Consider the following 21,633-nt stretch of genomic DNA (forward strand, 5'->3'; position numbering starts at 1 on the left):
TGGCACAGTGGCTCAAGTGGTAGAGTGCCTGCCTAGAAAGTGTGAGGCCCTAAGTTCAAACCCCAGTACCACCAAGAAAAAAAAAAAAATACAGGAAACCCTCCTTATTCTGACTTTAATATTTGTTGCCTCCTGCTCCCTCCTACTGCTAGGAGGTGTCCTGATTTCTAGTCATCTTTCTGGAAAGAGAAGTCAGTAGATGCCAAAAACAGGATCTGAAGACCATTTTAACTTAACCAAGCGTTTCTTACGAAGATAGTGGAAAAGAAGTTCCTGAACTGCAATCTGGAGATCAATGGGGAACTAAGTGAAAATGTGTATTTTAGCTGAATCCCACATGTCTCTCATTTTCTTCTACTTTCCTCTTCTTTCAACTCTCTTCATCTCTAGTATATATTCCTAAAACAAGTATTCTAATTCTTTTTACTTTCAAACACTTTCTCAAAGCAGCTTTACTGACATTCAGTGTTCAACGATTTACAGTGTTTAATGACTTACCAACTCTGTTGTTGCAACTTGAGTTAATCGGAAGGTGCTGGAAAATATGGGGTCTAAATGTAAGCATTGTTCTTGAGCAGGGGACAGTTTGCGTCTAGAGGATGGTCAAGCAGTGCAGTTGGAAGATGGAACCACGGCATTTATTCACCATGCATCCAAAGGTATGATAGCTTTGGAAACAGGAATAAAATAAGAGAGAAGTTGAAAGTTGAAAGGGGAAGTAAGACCTGTCTTTAGCTGCTGAAGTGTTGTCATATGACAGAGTTGTGTGTGCTCTTTGAAGTACAAGGCAGCAGATTTGAGCATGATTTAAGGAAAAGCTTCCTGATGATTTGGGCTGTCCAGGAACAATCTGGAAGGGCAAACTGCCCCAAACCTCAGGTTCCTGTTTGGACAACAAGGGTGGGAAATATACCCGCCTCACAGAAGTTTTGTGATGATTAAATGAACTAACACACAGAGCATGTGGTCCACTATTCATAATAACTACTTAGTAAAAGTTCATTCTGCTCTTTCTTTAAATATGTAACTGTCTGTTGGACTTTATCTTTGTTTAATGCCCTTCTTTTCCATTTTCTCAGATAGTTATGACCAGAGTGCATTACAGGCAGTTCAGCTGGAAGATGGTACCACAGCCTATATCCACCATGCAGTGCAAGTCCCACAGTCTGACACCATCTTGGCAATTCAGGCTGATGGGACAGTGGCAGGGCTGCACACTGGGGATGCCACAATTGACCCTGATACCATCAGTGCTTTGGAACAGTATGCAGCAAAGGTACAGCATTTTGCAACGTCAAGACCATTCTAGATATATCCTCTATTTCCATGAAAAGAAAAACAAAAAGCACATTTTATCAAAAAACTAGCAATTCAGAATCAAAGTCAGCATCACAGAGACCAGCATTTATCTTAAAAGAAGAGCCAGGTGTGGTAGTACATGCCTGTAATCTCAGCACTCAGGAAACCGAGGCAGGCTCAAGGATAGCCTGGGCTACATTATAGAGATCTTGTCTCCAAAAAAAAAAAAAAAAAAAAATGTAGAAATAAATACTGGAAGACAAATAAGGGAATGGGGTAAGGACTTAGAGAAACGAAATGGATAGCTGCTGATTATAAAAAGAAATACTCTACGATAAGTGTCAGAAGTAATAATGTATAGATGGAACTGTTTATGAGTTAAGAGTAGAAATTAGAAAAAATAAAATCTTGAGTTAGGAGGGCTAATTTTTTTCTGTTTTTCTTTTCTTTTTTGGGGGGTGGGCAGTATAAAGTTTGAACTCAGGGCTCTGCACTTTTGAGGCAGGCACTCTACCACTTGAGCCACACCACCAGCCCTTTTTGCCCTGGTTATTTTTGGATATAGGGTCTTATTTTTTGCCCAGGCTTCAATCCTCCTATTTTATATTTTCTGCCATCGCTGGCCACCACACCCAGCTTTTTGCTGTTGAGATGGGGTCTGGAAAACTTTTTTTCTCCTGGGCTGGCCTGGAACTGTGATCCTCCCTATCTCAGCCTCTCAAGTAGCTAAGATTACAGGCTTGAGCCACTGGTGGCCAGCTCTTATGCTGTCTTTTATTCCTATAGGTATCCATTGATGGAAGTGAAAGTGTAACAGGTGCTGGAATGATTGGAGAAAATGAGCAAGAGAAAAAAATGCAGGTATGTGAAGCTGCTCTTTTTTTTTCAGGGTTTTTTTTTTTTTTTTTTTTTCTTTTCTTTTTTTTTGTGATAGCATTTCATTTACTATGTAGCCCAGTAATCCTGCCTTAGCCTTCTGAGTGGTAGGATTGCAGGGGTGTACCACCATGCCTGGTTTGTAAAACTGTTTTTTTCTTTTTTAATATAATATAAGAATCTCTCTTAGCATTTCTAGGCCCTTCTATGGGTGGAAGGAAAAATACAGAGCTCACTGTCTTTCTAGGAAAACCTCACAAATTTAGAAAAACAGCGTATGTATTAGGTAACAACTTTCTGAAACTGTCTCAGATCCTAAGGTTCATTAGGGTTGACAGTGTTACTACAAAAATGGAAATAGCACAGAAATCTTTTTTTTTTGGTGGGGCTGGGGTTTGAACTAAGGGCTTCATGTTTGCAAAGCAGGTGCTTTACCACTTGAGCTTCTCCTCCAGTCCTGTCACAGAAATTTTGGTGAGGCTTGCTCTAGAATCTAAAGCAGGTGATCTTGTGACTGCTCCCACCCATGGCAATTTGAATCCTTTATCTAGGACTTTATATCATTATTGTGACTAACTCTTGCTGCTTTGCTATTTGTATCTTTCAGTTTCTTCTACTTCCAATTGATTTCCTCTATATTTTCCCTTTTGAATTTTGTAGGGAAGGTCCAGCCCAGCTAATTATCACTGTTCCCACTAAGCAAAGTTCTTTGTACTTTTTGTAGAACACTGTTCCTGTGCTGCAGATTGTCTGAGTTGGCTTCCCTAGATTCAAATTCTCACCCCGAGTTCAGTTATTGGCCCTTACTCAAGTAACATCCTAGGACAGAAGTGCTTTTAAATGTTTTGTAGGAAGTACAAAGTAATCTCAGACTCATTATTGGACATCTCCTACAATTTACAAGTTCTAAACTTCTTTTGGTGGGACTGAGGTTTGAACTCAGGGCTTCGCAAAATAGGTGTTCTACTCTTTGAGCCACACCTCTAGTCCATTTTGCTTTGGTTATTTTGGAGATAGCCTTGAAAACTATTTGCCTGGGCTGGCCTCGAACCTCCATCCTCCTTGTGTCATCCTCCCCAGTAGCTAGGATTACAGCTGTGAGCCACTGGGGCCTGGCTTAAGACTAAAACTTCTATAATTAAGACTACTTTTTTTTTGGGGGGGGAAGGGGGCGGTTACTGGGGGTTTGAACTCAGAGCCTACACCTCGAGCCACTCCACCAGCCCTTTTTTGTGATGGTTTTTTTTTAAGATAGGGTCTTGAGAACTATTTGCCCCAGCTGGCTTTGAACCTTGATCCTCCTAATCTCTCCCTCCTGAATAGCTAGAATTATAGACGTGAGCCACCAGCACCCAGCTAATTAAGACTTTTGAATGAGTATTTGTAGGGGGTGTTTTTGGAGCTTATATCATCATTGTAGTATATTCTTGCTTTAATGCCACTCTTAATCTTTTCAGTGATTATGTCTAATGTTTTGCTGACTAGTCCTGAGTAGCAGGGTTTTTTTTTTTTTTTCACATTCCTCAGAAAGTTACTGCTTCCGGACCACATTTTTAAATTTGTCATAAGTATATCCACTTAATGACACTGAGCGATACTGTTGAGGGTTTTCAAGAAGATTTTACATTTATACTAGAAAGTGTATAACATAATGGAAATCAACCCATATCACCAGTAGAAACATTGCTGCATAGCCAGTATTTCTGTTTGTCAACTGAAGTGGAGCACGGGAGAGGCTACAGCATTAACACAGTTTGCTGTTTACTAAGCCCATCAGCTTTGAATCCATGTGGTTTTTGGCAGAGTTTTCAAGTCTTTGAATTCATGTTTACATTTTGTGAATAAAATGAAACTTCAAGATTTTTCATACTGTACTATGTCAAATCTGTCTAAGCCAAGTGCTACTAAAATGCAAATACAGTGTAAATATGTGTAAGAGGTATAGGTGAGTGGTTTTCAGTGGCCCATTCCTATTCGTGGCTAAAAAAAAAATGTAAGTAGTGGAATATTTTTTAAGAAAGGTGTAATAAGCTAATATAGAGTGAATCTTACCAAAAACTGAATGACTCTACCATTGGCGCCATAACCTCATACTATCCTATAAAAACCTATTAACATCAACTGTTAATTTCTGAGTTCAGAAACATAAGTAGGAATTCAGAACTGGTAGGAGAAAATGTCATTAAAAAGCCTTCATTACTTTTTACGTGGACACACAGAACCATTTATTATTGGTACCAATAGATAAAGAAATAGAAGGTAGATGGGTAGGATTCTTTTCTTTCTTTTATTGGGGTTCAAATCATTTTATTGAGAGACTTGGACATAGGAAGGGGTTGAAAAGTGCTTAAGAGGACATTGAGATCTGATGTCCTTGTCAGGGTAGGATTTTAGTGGCCTCATCATCCCGAAAAAAAAATTTTTTTTACAGGGAGGGAGGTTACTGTAGCTCTGTCTGCACTGTCTAGTACAGTAGCACCTAGCCACATGTGGCTGTTGAGCACTGAAATCTGGCTAGTCCAAATTAAGATGTGGATCTCTAAACTTAGTATGAAAAAAAGGTTAAATGTTTCATCAATAATTTCTTATATTTATCGCATGTTGATATTATAATATTTTGGACCAATTATTTGGGTTAAATAAGTTAATTACTAAAATTTATTTCACCTATTTCTTTTTTCAGTGAGGCTGCTAGAAAAATTTTAATTGCATGCGTGACTTGTATTTGTGACTCATTCTTTTTCTCTTCACTAGTACTAGACCAGAACTTCATGGATCTACTATTCTCTAAAACACTCGAGTACCATATTTGAGGTTGAGGGTCCAGTATGTGGTATTAAAAAGCTAAACTATCCCAAAGAATTATAGTGAATAAGCAGACCCTGTAACTTTTTGTCCTGTCTTTGTGTTCCTTCTGGAAGGAATTCCTTAGGAAGGTGTAGCTCTATATCTGGTTGACCCTTAAAGACATTGGTAGCTAATACAATAGATTTTTTGTAAATAGTCTTGTTTCTAAGCTCTGGATGTTTTTTGTGATGTTTCCAGTTTAGAAATTTTTCTTCCACCTGTAACATGAATATGTTTATTGTACCACCTAAGCTTATCTCTTAACATGAAAAAAATTTCACATGACAGAAAGGTCTAGAATATTTAAGGCAGAGATTCTCTGTTGGGGATATAGGTCAGTAGTAGAGCAATTGCCTAGCATGCACAAGGCCCTGGGTTCAACAACCCCCAGTAGAGATTTTCATACGGGGGTAGCTTTGATCCTGGACATTTGGTAATATCTGGAGACCATTTCAGTTGTCAAAATCCGGGGAGTACTATTTAGTATCTAGGGGGTAAAACGTCCTATAAGGCATAGGACAATCCCCCCACAATAATGAGTTACCCTTTTAAAGTGTCAACAGTGCTGAATTTGAAAACCCCAATTTAAAAGTTTCTAAGAATGACTATTTGTTCATTTGTGAGAACTGTAAGGATGGGGGAAGGGGGTTTTTGTAGGAGACGATAGCTGTTGTCATTGCCCTCATGCAGCATCACCCTTAATTAAGTAGAAAACGTATTGAACAGGTATATAATTTATAATCAAAAGATCTGGGCCAGCGAAGGGCATGGTTCAAGTGGTAGAGTGCTTGCCTAGCATCCTTGAGTCCCCAGGTTCAATTCCCAGTACCAAAAAAAAAAATATATGACCTGAGTTCTTCTCTGCTTACATTGTAGTTACATGACTTTAGGCAAGTTGCTTCTCTAAAATTGAGATTTCTTACCTATTACATACAAATACAGCAAGCCTATCCTATTCCCAGCTTTATTACAAGCAATTTTGGCCAAGTATGGTCAAAAAAAAAATAAGAAATTTCAAGAACAAAAATTTTAAATTCCCTCATGTGCAGTACACAGCTCAGTTGGTGCAGAGAGCTCCCAGTCCTGTGTCCATTGTGTTTCAATCACTGTGTGGTCTGCCGAGTGTTTCCCTGCCCTTAATTTTGTGAAAATGTGCCTCCCTAAAAGCAAATGGTTTTTTAAAAACAGCAAATGGTGCCAAAAAAGCAAGGTAAAAGTTATAGTAATCCTCCCAAGCCAAAAGGGGCTTATAATATGCTTAATGGAAGCGATAAAGTGAAATTTGGATTTCTTGAAAGGTGGCATGTCTTTAGCTCAAGTGGACTGGCGTTATGGGAAAAATGAATGAAGTATCCACAGTACAGTACTGAACTCTGCATCCTGAGCATTTATGGTTTTCCTGCAGCAGTGGTCTCCTGGGAACCATATACCCACAGATACTGAGGGTCTACCTGTAGTAATTATTTTTGCCTTACCCAGCTCATGAGACTTAAACCAAATGAAATCTTCATTTGATTAATAATATTTTAGTAAACATGATAATACTATTTGTGAATTTGTAAGCGCTATGTAACTATTAATCATTATTGATGTTTTTCATGTTGTTACAATACCAGACCTTTTTCACGGTTTTCCAAGATTTATTCCATTGGAGATCAAAGGTTTTTGGTTTGGCAGCATTTCAGTTGGAGCCCTGGTAGTTAGAAAATACAACAAAGCCAGTCAAGCCGCTCATGAAAAAAGAGATAAATTACAAGAATATAGCACAGCTTAGAGGAAGCCCATAATAGGAACTGCTGAGCAACTAGACCTCACAGGAACTAAAATTGCAAAGCAATCAGAAATGGAGGCTGGTCTCCTGCCCTGCTCCCCAGGAGGCCTCAGTGTGTCTTTTCTGTGCATATCTGTTCCTTTTCCTCTGTAGACAGGCTTCCTCTGTCTTCACTGTTTGCATATGGATTATTGCAGCCATACTTTCTCGGGGTTTTTTTGTGGGAGAGGGGGTGGGACTGGGATTTGAACTCTGGGCTTACTTGCAAAGCAGATGCTCTACCATTTGAGACATGCCTCCAGGCACCCGCTTTCTCAGGTTTATTACCCATGACCACCTCAAGATTTCCCTTTAGTTCTTATAATAGAGGGAACAGCCTGATTTTTTTTTGAGATGGGCTCTCCCTATGTTGCCCAAGCTGGCCTGGAACGCCTGGGCACAAGTGATCTTACTGTCTTAGCCTCCTGTATCCTGCCACACCAGACTCAGCCTGACATTTAAGCCAGGTCACATAAAGTGTAAATAGTTCATGGCCAGCCTCTGTATGTTCTTCACTGGCCATCAGAGTTTGTAAATGGGATATGCCTAATTATGCCAGAACATAGTTGGACAATTACCAAATCTTGTGTAATATAGGCAGTTTAAATGTGGATCATATTTTAAACTTACTTTCTGTATTTTTATTTAGCTGTGTAATCTTGAGCCAGCTCAAACTTTGCTTTTGTAAGTCTCTGTTTTTCATCTCTCTTTTCTTTTTTTGGTGGTGGTACCAGGATTTGAACTCAGGGTCCCATGCTTGCTAGTCAGGCACTCTGCCACTTGAGCTGCCCCTTTTTTTCATCTTTTTTTTTTTTTTTTTTTTGGTGGAACTGGGGTTTGAACTCAGGGCTTCATGCTTGCAAAGCAGGTGCTCTATCGCTTGAGCCACACCTCCAGTCATGTTTTTTATCTCTTAAAGAAAGATATTAATTAGATCAGTGATTATTAATCAAGGGCAAGGGATTTTTGTCTATTGACACAGTAATTGTACATATTTTGGGGGTATAGTATAATGTTTCCATACATGTAGTAATCAGATGAGGATAATTAACGTATCTATTGCCTCAAACAGATATTATTTCTAGAGTTTTTTTAAAAGGGGGAGTGCTTGGGGGGCATAGCTCAAGTATTAGAGTGCTTGCTTAGCATATGCAAGGCCCTGGGTATAATGCTAATACTTAAAAAAAAATGGTATGGGACAGTACCTCAGTGGTAGAGTATATGCTTAGCATGTGTAAAGTCCTCAGGAGCTCAGTCCCCAGCAACAAATAGTAATAATGATGATAATATTTTGCAGTTTTTTAAAATTGGGAGTTCAGAGAAGAAATGCCAAAATGACCCATAATCTTAACATACATAAAGCTGTTGTATACTTTTTTTTTTTTTTTTTGATGGGACTGGGGTTTGAACTCAGGGCTTCACGCTTGCAAGGAAGGTGCCCTACCATTTGAGCTACACCTTCAGTCCATTTTGCTCTGATTATTTTGGATATGAGGTCTTGAAAACTACTTGCCCTTATTGGCCTCAAATCACAGTCCTCCCAATCTCAGCCTCCCAGGTAGCTAGAATTACAGACATGAGCCACTTGGGTCCAGCTGTTGCATACATTTTTTTTTAAATAAAGGTTTATTTTTTAGAAAATTCAAATTTTATGTTTAGAAAATCCAAATGGTATAAACGAATGAAAATAAAAAGACCCACTGTCTAATAATCATTGCTAGATACCTGTTTTTTTTCCCCAATACTGGGGATCAAACCCAGGACTTTGCATATGCCCTACTATTGTATCCCCAGCCTTATGTATCTGGTTTTTGAGGTTTTTTTCTTTTATATCTTACTGGCATTGCTGATGGGGCCCTGATACCACACATCTATAGTTAGTTCTTTTCCTTGAAGAAAATATATTTTTTAAAATTCTTGTATTTTAAAAAGAATTTTAAGAATTTTAAAAATTCTTTCATTTTCTTTCTCTAAGAGTATAAATAATTTAGCCAGGTGCTCTTAGGAAAATCAAGGTTCGAGGCGAGCCCTGGCAAATAGTTCATGGGACTTTGTCTCCAAAATAACCAGAGCAAAATGGCCTGGAGTTGTGATGCCAGTAGTAGAGCACCTGCTTTGCAAGTGTGAAGCCCTCAAATTCCAGTCTCACCAAAAAAATAAAATAAAAAGTATAAATAATTTGTATTATAATATGTAAGTGTACGCACATCAAATAGTAAAAGTTGTATCTGCCATGCGTCACTATAGTATGTAGAATTCAACATACTGAGCTAGACAATAAAATGCAGTGGTTACCCTCAATCCTACTGGTCTCTCACACTATGATTTCAGAAGCTCTGCCAGTTAACTACCAGCGGGCTACAGTATCCTAAAGCCTGATTCGTTAATAACTTGAGCTCTCAAAACAGTCTGCTCCAATTTCACTTCCCAGCTTTTGAACATGAGCAAGTTACATTAATTAACTAGTCTGAGTCTCATTTTTCTTATTTGTAAATCAAAGATAATATTTAATTCATTGGGTGAGGATGGAGAACCAATTAGATCCCACCTGCAATGTACCTACCACATTCAGGCATTGGTGGCTCATGCCTGTAATCCTAAGTGCTCGGGAAGCAGAAATCAGGAAGATTTCAGTTCGAAATCAGCCCAGGAAAATAGGCTGTCCTTGAGACCCTATCTCAAAAATACCCAACAAAAAAAAGACTGGTGGAATGGCTCAGTGCCCGCCTAGCAAACATGAGACCCTGAGTCGAAACCTAGTACCACCAGAAACACCCAAACTACCTACCATAATACATCACATAAGTGCACCTTCTCAAAAAATCATAGTTAACCTCACTATTGATGCCACCTTGGAGTTCAATCTTAGATCTAGTTCTGTGTTCACCACTGGGATTTGTACCTCCTAAAAATGCAAAGGTCCTGTAATTACCACTGGGATTTGTACTTCCAGGTGTTAAAGCCAGAAGGGACTTAGGTTATCTATCTTAAAACTGTCTTTTGGGAGTCCTAGAATTTTATTTATTTGTTTATTTATTTATTATTTTTATTTATTTTTTTTGGGAGTTCTCTCAGGGATTAGCAGGTCTATGCCTGCTTGGACCAGCAGCAGCAATTCCTTGATCTGTTTTACATACTAGAATGCTATGAAATATTTCATCTGTCAAAGGAGTTGAATCCTTCCTAAAAGCAAAATCACCACTGATTTATACAATTTGTTCTTTTACAGGCAGCAAATAGGCCCTATGGGATTTAAACAATCTTCCATGGTGAATTTATGGCAGCGCTAAGGGTTATTGTAATTCTCAGAACATACATTAAGCATAAATAACAATGAAGTAATTTTCAGTGCATGGTTTTAGAAGCTAATTAGTATTTTGCTGGTTTTAGCTTCTAAATTGCCCTTGAGACTTACCCCTGTGATAATGTATCAAGTTGTTCCTTTTACAATGTCTGCATATATCTGACAGTATATAACCCAGAAGTACCTGTTACAGCTTTAGTCTATTAATTTAACTTTTGAATTTGGGATTCTGTCCACTTTTTATCCTAAATTTTCTGTAGACTCATCTGTCATTTTCTATTCCATTGTCACTGTAGATTTGTTTTAATCATTCTGTCCTCCACATTTATGATTGTACAAACTTCCTGTGTTCTTCATAACTTTTTGTCTTTTCACTTTTTCCCTCCTGTAATACTGTAATCAGAGTTCTCTCTAAAACACAGAACTGATCTCAATCTGTCCCTTACCTTAATATTTTAATGTCTTATTTTTGCTTTCATTATTTAGGCTTGCTCTTCAGAATGGTATCTCAGACTCGTTATACACATGGTCCTAAACATCCCTTTCATTTCCGTGTTAACCATTCTATTTGTGTAAGCACAGCACTGTCATATTAAGGTCCCACTTCCGGCCACAGTTCCAAACCTTTGATCTTCCTATTCCTTTTGCTGTACCATTCACCCCTCTTGTTCAGTCTTCAAATTTCAACTCAAGACAGCTTGCCATAACCTACAGCTCTCTCCAGTTTTGCATTTTGCCCCTATTAGAACTTTCCAAGAACTCCTGTGAGAGCAATTACTTCATCTTTTAATTTTGTTTTGTGTTTTTGTTGATTTTTTTTTCTTCTTAACGTTTTTTAATTTCCTTCTCAGATAAGGTCTTGCTTGGTAGGTAGACCAAGCTAATCTGCAGCCCTCCTGCCTAAACCTCCTTAGTGCTGGATGGATTACAGGTTGTGCCACCATGCCTGGCACAAGTATTTCTTTTTTTTTTTTTCCCCACCATGCTGGAAATGAAACCCAAGGTATCAGACATACTAGGCAAACGCTGTAACCACTAAGCTATATATACAGCCCTACTAGTAATTCTTAAAGAATGCCAAATGCTAATGATTACAAGTAGATTAAAAGTAAGAAATTCCATTGTTATTACGCCTGTCCCCATTCCACAAGCATACATTGGAGTCCTCAATAATTCTCCCTTAATTGATGTTGCTGACTTTCGTGTTAGTGCCCTGGACTCCTGCAGCCTCCATAGTAGACCTTAAAATAGAAGCAGAAACGAGTACTTTTTCTGTGTGTATGTGGTACTGGAGTTTGAATTCAGAGACTCCCACTTGCTAGGCAGGCACTCTACCACTTGAGCCATTCCTCCAGCTCTAACAAGTACGTTTTTGAAAAAAAAAAAAAATTCCAATATTCATTGAATTGAAATTCATTATTATTTTATTGGCTTAATACTTAATTACTTACTTACATGTCACTTAGACATGTCAAACCCCTGTTGTAAACTTTTTAAAAGCTGGCCTGGGAGGAAGCCTTACAGAAACAAAAGATTCTGATGTGGGGCTGTCTAGTTTGAAGGTGTGCCTTATTGGGCTTATTACTTAAACGTGGGGAGGTGGTAAATGCTCTCACTTCCATAGTGCTCTTAAGAGGAAGAGAGAATAGCAAGAACTCTTTTCTCTTGATTTGATCTCTCATTTTCAATTAAAATCTACCTTTAGGATTCATTTAAGCCTAATGCCAGTTCTGCTAAAATAAAACTACACTTTAATAAATGTGCATTTAAAATATACTGAATGGAGCCAGGTATGGTTGCACATACTTGTAATCTCAGCACTTGTGAGGCAGGGACAGGAAGATCTCAAGTTGGAGGCCAACCTGGGCTCCATAGCCAGACCCTGTCTCAAAAAATAGTACTCAATGGAAATACATCAAGATGCTAATAACATTTTTCTGTGGCTAGTGGATAATAGCTCATTTGAACTTTTTCTCTTCATTCTTTATTATGGAATCCAGATTCCTGTAGTATACCTGTATTCCTATTGTAATACATGAAAGGCTAATAATAGTGAAGGGATTTTTTTGTTGTTATTTGTTTGGTTTTTTGAGCAAGATCTCACTGTTGTAGCCCAGGCTGGCCTCAAACTCTCCATTTTCTTGCCTCACCCACCCACATGCTGGGATTATAGGTGAGGTATGTACAACCATGCCCAGCTGAAACTCTTGTTTCTTTCTTTCTTTCTTTTTTTTTTTTTTGGCAGTACTATGGATTAAACTCAGGGCCATGAGCTTGCTAAGCAGGCATTCCACCCCTTCAGCCACAGAAGCAGCTATTATTTTGCAATTTTTATGGGTTTTATGGCTGTTTGACCATACAGAAGAATGAAATTAAGTCATTTGGAAAAAAAGTGATAGAACTGGAGATCATTATGTTAAGTGAAATAAGCCAAACTGAGAAAGACAAATATCTCATGTTTTCTCTCATGAGGAATCTAGGCATTTTTTTTTTTAATGATAAAGAGTGTAAAATGGGGACTGTTTGGGGAGGGGAACCAGTGGGGCAGAGCAAAAGGAGAGGGCAATGGAAGGGGTGATTATGATCAAAGTACTTTGTATGCATTATGAAAATAGAATAATGAGTACTAGGCATGGTGGTTCACACCTGTAATCCTAGCTACTTGAGAGGTTTGAGGCCAATCTGGCCAAAGGATAGTAAAAACACATCTCAACAAATAAACTGAACGTGGTAGGGTGTCTATAATCCCATCTACCTGGGAAGCACAAGTAGTAGGATCAAGGCCAGCCCTAGGCAAAAATGTAAGACCCTATGTGAAAAATAAAAGCTAAAAGGGCTGAGTGCATGACTGAAATGGTAGAGCACCTGCTTAACAAGTACAAAGCCCTGAGTCCAATGCCTAGTATTGTCAAAAAAAGAAAGAAAAAAAAAATGATGAAGCTTGTTTAAAATGATTTTTAGGAGGGACAAGAAAGAGCATTAGAAAGGGTGAATTCAAGCAAAGTACATTGCATGCATATATGGAAATAACACAGTGAAGCCTTTATACAATTAATATAAGCTAACAGTAAGCCCGTCGCAGAGTCATTTTTGAGGCCTGTGTGAAAATTTGCACAGACAGGATTTTAACATTATCACTCCATGTCCCACACAGTGGAAAATCATTCTTCAATTCTTGTGGTGTCATAATTTCTAAAATAGGCTGTCATCTTTAAAAAGTCTTTAAGGCCAGTGGTGGCTCAAGCCTGAAATCCTAGTGACTAAGGAGATAAAGATTGGCAGAATTTCAGTTGGAGGCCAGCCTGGGCAAAAAGTTCACAAGACCCCATCTTAACCAATGGCTGGACATGGTGGTGGGCATCTGTAATCCAAGCTATGTGAGGAAGCATAAATATAGGACGATTGCGGTTCAGGCTGGTTTGGGCATAAAGCAAGACCCTATCTCAAAAGTAATCCAACACAAAAAAAGCACCTGCCATGCAAGCATGAGGCCCTGAGTTCAAACCTCAGTACCACACAAAAACAAGAAAAAACCTTTAAAATCAGTTTCATAGTTTGAATTCTTACTGTATTTTGTTCAGAAAAAATAATTTATAAAAGTACAGACTAGGATCACACAGATTGTAATATTTCCTGCAGGTGACTCAAATGACCTAATGCTCTCTTTCTCTTTGCTTTTGAAATTAAAACTGCTTTGGTATTGTTTTAGGACCCATGTCGTTAAAAAACAGAAAAGGATTATTGCAGTAGACGTATCCCTTGTGTGTGCTAGGCATACCTACATACAGTGGGCATTTTTCTAGAACGGGAATAAATCTGTAAGCTGGAGCATGAATTCTTGTGGCTCACCTTTTGAATCTTCCAGAGCTGCTAACTTCAGCCATAGAACAGAGTGAACCTGAGTGATAGATGCTTAGTAAAGTGATAATTGAGTCTGGAACTCACATTACAGTTTTATCTTTTATTATGAAAATAGTAACTTCATCTATTTTATTTCTGTTAAATAATTCAAATCATACTTTTTATTTTATCCAGATTGTCTTACAAGGACATGCAACAAGAGTAACTGCTAAATCTCAACAGAGTGGAGAGAAGGCCTTTCGATGTCAATATGATGGATGTGGAAAATTGTATACAACAGCTCATCATCTTAAGGTGCATATAAGAGAAATGTCGTATCTAGATATGAGAATACCTCAGACATTAAATACTAACATGATGTACTGTAGCATTCAAACCATTTTCTCCCACTTAACAAGATGCTGACACGTGTTCACACTCAAACAAAAGCCTCTGTCTGTAGACTTCAGAAATCGTCAGCTCTTTAAGGACTTGGAATATGTTTTCTTCGTCTCTGTAATCTCTCTACTGTCCAACATGCTACCTGGCACATGGTAGATAGTCTATATATTTGAATACTTTTCAATACATGTAATAAATTTCAAATAATTATAGGAGAAAGCCATATATAATCACTCTGCTAACAGTGATTCATTGGAATCTAGCAAACTTGGGTGTTAATTTGTCCTATAGCTGGGAGCGTGGCTCAGTGGTAGAACACTTGCCTAGCATGTGCAAAGCCCTGGATTCAGTCCTCAGCACTAGAGAAAAAAGATTGTCCTGTCCTTTCAAATATTTAGGCCAAGTATTTTTATTTTAATTGTAACTGAATACAATAGAATATACCATGACTCTTAATAATAGTAGCTAAGATTTATTGCATAACTTACAATGTGGCAGGAGGTATGAACTTAGCACATTTGGAACAGGCCCTAGAACCTGTCTCCCCATTTATCAGTGTGCAACCTCAGCATGTTCATTGACCTCTTGGTACCTCATTTTTCCCCAGCTGTCAAATTGAATCCCTCATAGAGTGGTTATGAAAATTAAATAAGTCAATACCATTCATGTGAAGTACTAAAAGTGGCATGGTATGTGTTAAATGCTCAGTGAAGTTTGCCCACTGTCACGATGACTCATTTATCACAGCAGCATCTCCTGGTAGATAACTATTCTGTCTGTACTTTACAGACAGAACTTTGAGGCTTAGAGAAGGCAGGTGCCCATGGCCACCTCTAGGCAGTGGCAGAACCTTGCCTCAGATCCAGGCTCCTCCAGCAGTAGCCTCCAACACTTTACCTTACCTTGGGTAACCTCTCCCTGCCCTTTGTTCCTAGTTCTCATTGTGAGTGTGTTTCATGTGAGCACTTCAACCACTTTAGAAACACTCAAACCGCAAATGTTCTTACTCCTTATTCTAAATGAGTACTTTTTAATATATACCAGTTATGTCTGTATTGAGAATTCTTGGGTATAGTGTGAAAAAGTTGTCTTTTGTTTTTGATTTTGAAGTACACAGCAAAATATTCAGCAGTGGGGCAAAAAATAGGGTTATGTTAAGACCAACTTAGCCTAGGAATGTGTAAAGGAAATATAATCATGCTTGTGTTTTAATAATAGGTTCATGAGAGGTCACACACAGGAGACCGGCCTTACCAGTGTGAGCACGCAGGCTGTGGGAAAGCATTTGCAACAGGTAAAAAATAAATATCTTTTGTTCCTTGGTTCTGTTAGGGAGCAGAGATAGACCAGAGGCCCTTGTCTGATTTCACAGAAGCACATAAGCAGGTTTTTATAATCTCTCTGCCTCTTGTCCTACTTGCTTTGAAACCTTTTCTTGGTGCTTATTTTTCTACATAGACCTGTCTTTGCCTACTGTGTTTGGTGCTCTTTACTCCACACCCTGCTTTCTTTTAGCTAGGAAAATAAAAGTCAAGCTTTAAAAGCTGACCTAAAATTTAATTTATACAGATCTTAGGGAGCCACTGAGAACTGGAACTTAGCAGTGGGCTGGGGCCTGCCTGGGGACACAGCTGGCAAGGCGAGGACTGGTACCACGCCTCCTGACTTCCGTTCCTCACTCCTTGTCTTGATACTACTTTAGGTTTTTGGAGTATGAGTTGTGAACATCATATGATAAAATCGGGCATTTTAAAAAAGAGAGGCACACAGTCATATTTTCTCAACAGAGATGAAATTATTGAATTCTCGGCATGACAGTTCTGAGCTGTCAATACTGTTTCATGCATTTTGTTTTGTTTTTTTTGGCAGTATTGGGGTTTGAACTCAGAGCTTTGCACTTCCTACGCAGGTGCTCTACCACTTGAGCCACACCTCCAGTCCTCATGCATTTTTAATAGTTATTCTGTTGTATTTGCCTAGTATTTTATCCTTGCTGTATTTTTAATGCCTTAATCTCATTGTGCATGTTCAGAGGAGTATATATTTCTTTTAAATTTCTCTTAAAGGTTATGGATTAAAAAGTCATGGCAGAACTCATACTGGAGAAAAGCCATATCGATGTACAGAAGATAATTGCACTAAATCTTTCAAAACTTCAGGAGATCTACAGAAACATATCAGAACCCATACAGGTAATAGTGTGAACAGAATGTCATATGTAGGACGAGGGCTAGAAGTCAGCTTCATGCTTACAAAAGTGTGGCTTGAGCCAAGCCAGGAATGCTTAATTTGTGAGGAGGGCACTTGGAGAAGGAGTCTCTGAAACAGACTTTCTGGAAAAATTCCTGTTTGTGTAAGTATGCTTCTTTCTAGGACCAGGGCCCAGAACTCTGTTACATTCTCAAATGGTTCCATGTCCCAAAAAAGGTGAATAGTGGTGCTGGATCACCAGCCCTTCAGTTCAGAAATGATCTGAACAACTATCCTATTTTCCTAGGATTGCACACATAGTAGCCAGAGACCAGAACCTCACACATCCGATTCCTTTTCAATTTGGTATAACCTTCCTACACTAAGCTATTGCTAAAGAAAATGTGTGACCCCCTAACAACTCTACAGAAATGAAGACTTGATCCTTCCTTGTGATCATATTCTCTCTTCTTTAAATTTTCCCATCTCCTTTTCCTAAATGTTGCATTGTCCTTATCTTTCCTTCACTCCCTTTCCTCCTACACTTGATGATTGTGGAATTGATATTACAAAGGTAATTGTTTGTTTTGGATCAGACCTAGACAAATTTCAGAATCTGTTGATAACAAATACCAGATGCTGTTATAAATTGTTGACTGAGTAATATAGCATGAGATAATTGAGTTTGGGATTTTAGTACAGATGTTTTAAATATGTAGTACAGATGTTTTAACTATATCCCCAAATGTTATCATTTCTGCCCTTCTAAATATGCTGAAATAGTTTAGTAAATTTCTCTGTGGATTCTTCTAGGCATTAGGATTTAGCATTTACTTCAGATATTCCAAATGGGCTTTACTTTGTAATGCTTAGGAATAGAGCTGTAGGTCTCTGATTCTCTTTCATTCCTGCACTTATTTTTATTCACTGTATCAGAGAAGTGCTTTCAAAATTCTGCAGATTCTACTTGGATTTGCAATATAAAGCCAACTTGTTATATAAAAGCTATATGCAACCAATTATCTAATTCCATTAATATTGATCAAAAATACCAGAATTGTGATTCCTTTGGTAGTGTTCATTCAACAAATTACTTCTTCATATACCAGGGTTTTTTTTGTTTTGTTTTGTTTGTTTGGCAGTATTGGGGTTTTGCACTCAGAGCTTCATGCTTACTAAGCAAGTACCTACCACTTGGGCCATGCCCCCAACCCCAGTATACCAGTTTGGATTTTTTGCTTGTTTTGTTTGGTTCTTTTTTGTTCTTTTCTTTTGTAGTACTGGGGATTGAATCATACACCAGTTTTTTAACTAATATTTCCATTGGTTTTAAGGTTGAGTAAGGAGCTTAAGGACTTCTATTATAGATAAACAGAGGTAATTTCAGAGCAAAAATAAATCAGGTGCTACAGAGTCAGAGTAGCAGTATATGTGGTACAATGAAAATTGTCCTAGGACAGTTGATCTTTACCATAGCATGTCAGAGCTGGGCAGACTTTAGAAGTTGTCTAGACTTATAGAGGAAAAGGACTTGCCCAAGGTATACTCTTTGTCTCCTTAGGTTAATTTTTTTTTTTTTTTTTTTTTTTTTTTTTTTGGTGGGACTGGAGCTTGCAAAACAGGCACTCTACCTCTTGAGCCATACCCCCAGTCCATTTTGCTCTGGTTATTTTGGAAATGGAACTTCTCAAACTATTTGCCCCGGCTGGCCTGGAGCCACAAGTCTCCTGATCTCAGCTTCCCATGCAGCTAGGTTTGCAGGTATGAGTCACCAGTGCCCAGCTCCTTAGGTTAAATATAGAAACAAAACTCACATTAAAGAAAAGATAAGGGCTGAGGGTGTAGCTCAGTGGTAGAGTGCCTGGCATGCACAAGGTCTTCTGTTCAATCCCTAGCACCACCAAAAGAAGAAAAACAGATCAAAGCTTCCTGCTTCTGCATACCGTAATCCTAGCATTTGAGAAGCTGAAGTAGAAGGATCATAAGTTCAAGGATGGCCTGCGCTATGTAGTGAGACTGTCTCCAAACAATAATGATAAAAGAAAAAGTTTTGTGCTCCTTTTTTTTTCCCATGGGATTGGGTTTGAACTCAGGGCTCCATGCTTACAAAGTAGGCACTCTACCGCTTGAGCCACACTTCTAGTCCATTTGGCTTTGGTTATTTTGGGGATGAGGTCTCCTGATCTCAGCTTCCCAAATACATAGAATTAAGGGTGTGAGCCGCTGTGCCCAGCTCATGCTCCTTTTTTAATGTCATATTTGAGGACAGCAATTTTTTTTTTTCTTGCAGTACTAGAGATTGAACCAAGGGCTTCACGCATGCTAGGATGCTAGGCAGGTGCTCTGCCACTTGAGCTACGCCCCCACTCTTTCCCCTCATTTATTTATTATTATTATTTTTTTATTGAGTCTGTCCATGCTGGCCTAGAACTCAGTCTTCCTGCTTCACCTCCCACGTGTTGGAATTACAGGTATACACCATCATGTCCCATGAGGGCAGAAATCCTTTGGAAGGATTTTCACCAATAGGGAAATCATAATTTCACTTGATCAAAAGAAAAATAACAAACTTACTATGTATACAGACCAATATCTGCGTCTGTCTTATACACATACACACACATATGTGTGTGTTTATGTGTGTATATATGTATCTGTCTTATCTATCTGTCTATCTGAGAAAGTGAGTGTGTTTTTCTCCATCCTAGAAGTTGTTGGATTAATTTGAGCTCATTCTAGAAAAGGATACATAGAAATTTAAAAGTAAAGGCTAACTCCTGCTTCTCTATTTTAAAGGCCTTTGGTTTCCAAGGTTGTGTAAAACAAATATGAAGGAAAGTAATATAATTGGCAGAGTAGTTTTCATAAGCTTTTATTACAAGAATAGAAATATATTCAGCAAGTATTTTGATGTGTATTCTGTGCAAGGCATTAGATTTTGAAATGACCAAAAGTTATTTTTCTTCCAGGTATTATAGAATAAAAAGCAGGAAATAGACTTTTAGGGAATCCTAGGATTGTTCTAACTTAATCCTTATTCTTGATTCTTGTTTTTCTTTTGTATTTCTTTCTGATAATTTTCTCTGTTTTTCTCAGCTCTGTTTTTAGTATGCCCACCTGGTTGATTTCGTCTTGGAAAATCATGTAATCACTGATGAGTCTTGAATAGCACTCAGGTTTTCTTATGAAAATTTAGGTTTGTAGTGGAAGAGAAATGGATGAAAGGGAAGCGCAACACAAAAAGGCCAGAGTTATGAGCACGATCCCAAGCAGAACTGAAGGAAGAGACATCGCAGTTTTCTGTATACTGTTGAACCGTCTAATTTATTCCCCTTTGTATTTTCAGGAGAAAGGCCCTTTAAATGTCCCATTGAAGGCTGTGGTCGGTCCTTTACAACATCAAATATCAGAAAAGTGCACATTAGGACGCATACGGGAGAAAGACCTTACTACTGCACAGAACCAGGATGTGGGAGGGCATTTGCCAGTGCAACCAATTATAAAAACCACGTGAGGATACACACAGGTAATGGTCTCAGATCCCTTAGTCTCTTATCTTTCCAGGCTCAGTTTAACTCCTGCCTCTTCCAGAAACCATTTTTAGCTAATCTCTTCCCTCCTGCCTCTTGGCATAGTGGAAACAGATTAAGCAACTTTAAATTTTTCACCTTATCATTTATATATTTATTTATTCAGCAGTTATTGAGCATCTCTTGTGGGTCTGTCTGCCAGGCCTCAGAGATACAGAAGCAAATAAGATATTGTCAAGGGCAGTCTCTTTGGGAAGAGAGAGGGGACATGGACTTGGTACATAACATCTCTTATTTTATGTACAAGATGCTACAGGAAAGTAGGACTTGGTGACACAGACCTATATTCCCAGCACTTGGGAGGCTTAGGCAGAAGCATAGAGAGTTTGATGTCAACCTGTACTATATGGCAAGACACTGTCTCAAGAAAGCACAACAGGGTTGATTGGGTCAGATGTGGTGGTTCACAGCTGTAATCCCAGCTACTCAGGAGGCAGAGATCAGGAGGATCAAGGTTTGAGGCCAGCATCTTACAAAAACATGCAAGACCCTATCCAAAAAATAAAGCGAAAAGGATTGAGGTACTGCTCAAGTGGTAGAGCACCTGCTTAGCAAGTGCAAGACCCTGAGTTCAAACCCCAGTACCACCAAAAAAAAAAAAAAAAACAGACAACACAATAAAAATCTTTACAATGAAGGATTTATTAAAATCTGGGGGTGTAGCTTAGTTGTAGAACACTTACCTGTCACATTTGAGGCCCTGGTCCAGTGCCCAGCACGGGTGGGGAGGAAGAAAGGGAACCTATGGGAATAGAAGGGGAGCCGTTATTTCTGCAAAAATTGGAGAAGCGTTTCAGCAAGGCTTTACTGGGGACCTTGACTTCTAGACTGAATCCTGAAGTTTTCTGAGAAATATCCCTGGCAGGGAAATGTCACAGATGAAGGCACAGATATATGGAGAGCATGATACTGGGTGGTTCTGTGTAACTAAAGCATATCTTGCATGGAGAAGAGGTGTACAAGGTGAGGTTGGTAAGTAGTTGGGGACTTGTCTGTTATGCTGACATGGTAAGGTTATTTCTTTCTTTCTTTCTTTCTTTTTTATTATGTGCATACATTGTTTGGGTCATTTCTCCACCCTGCCCCCTCCCGCACCCTTCACCCCTTCCCCTCCTTAGTTTAAGGCAGGTCTGTTCTGCCCTTATCACTGATTTTGTTGAAGAGAAGACATAAGCATAATAAGGAAGACAAAGCGTTTTTGCTAGTTGAGTTAAGGATAGCTATACAGAAAGATTCCTACTATTGCTTTCATGGTAAGGTTATTTTTTAAACTGAACTTTGTGAACCTTATGGAACAAGGGGAAGAGTGGTCTATGGATAAATTTTCTCTTTGTTTTTGTAAACAACCTTACTAAGTTCTAATTCACATGCCAGAGAATGCATCCATTGACAGTATATGATTCTGGGCTGGGGATGTTGCTCAGTGGTTAGCATGCTTGACCAGCATAGATGAGGAGGCCCTGGGTTCCAGCCCA

General features: G+C 38.7%; 1 protein-coding gene across 2 annotated transcripts in view; it reads left to right on the forward strand.

The window, feature by feature from the left end:
• Window positions 1-21,633, forward strand: part of Znf143 (zinc finger protein 143) — a 56,670-nt gene that overhangs the window by 14,763 nt on the left and 20,274 nt on the right. Inside the window, exons 5-11 of one of the 2 annotated variants that reach the window (XM_074041125.1) lie at window positions 576-659; window positions 1,080-1,276; window positions 2,086-2,160; window positions 14,172-14,291; window positions 15,597-15,672; window positions 16,445-16,570; window positions 19,915-20,094. In XM_074041125.1, coding sequence (XP_073897226.1) covers window positions 576-659; window positions 1,080-1,276; window positions 2,086-2,160; window positions 14,172-14,291; window positions 15,597-15,672; window positions 16,445-16,570; window positions 19,915-20,094 — 858 coding nt within the window. The remainder of the gene's footprint in view (window positions 1-575; window positions 660-1,079; window positions 1,277-2,085; window positions 2,161-14,171; window positions 14,292-15,596; window positions 15,673-16,444; window positions 16,571-19,914; window positions 20,095-21,633) is intronic. The other variant, XM_074041127.1, reaches the window with a different exon arrangement.

Source organism: Castor canadensis, chromosome 1 (assembly GCF_047511655.1).
Source record: "Castor canadensis chromosome 1, mCasCan1.hap1v2, whole genome shotgun sequence".
Lineage (NCBI taxonomy): Eukaryota > Metazoa > Chordata > Mammalia > Rodentia > Castoridae > Castor > Castor canadensis.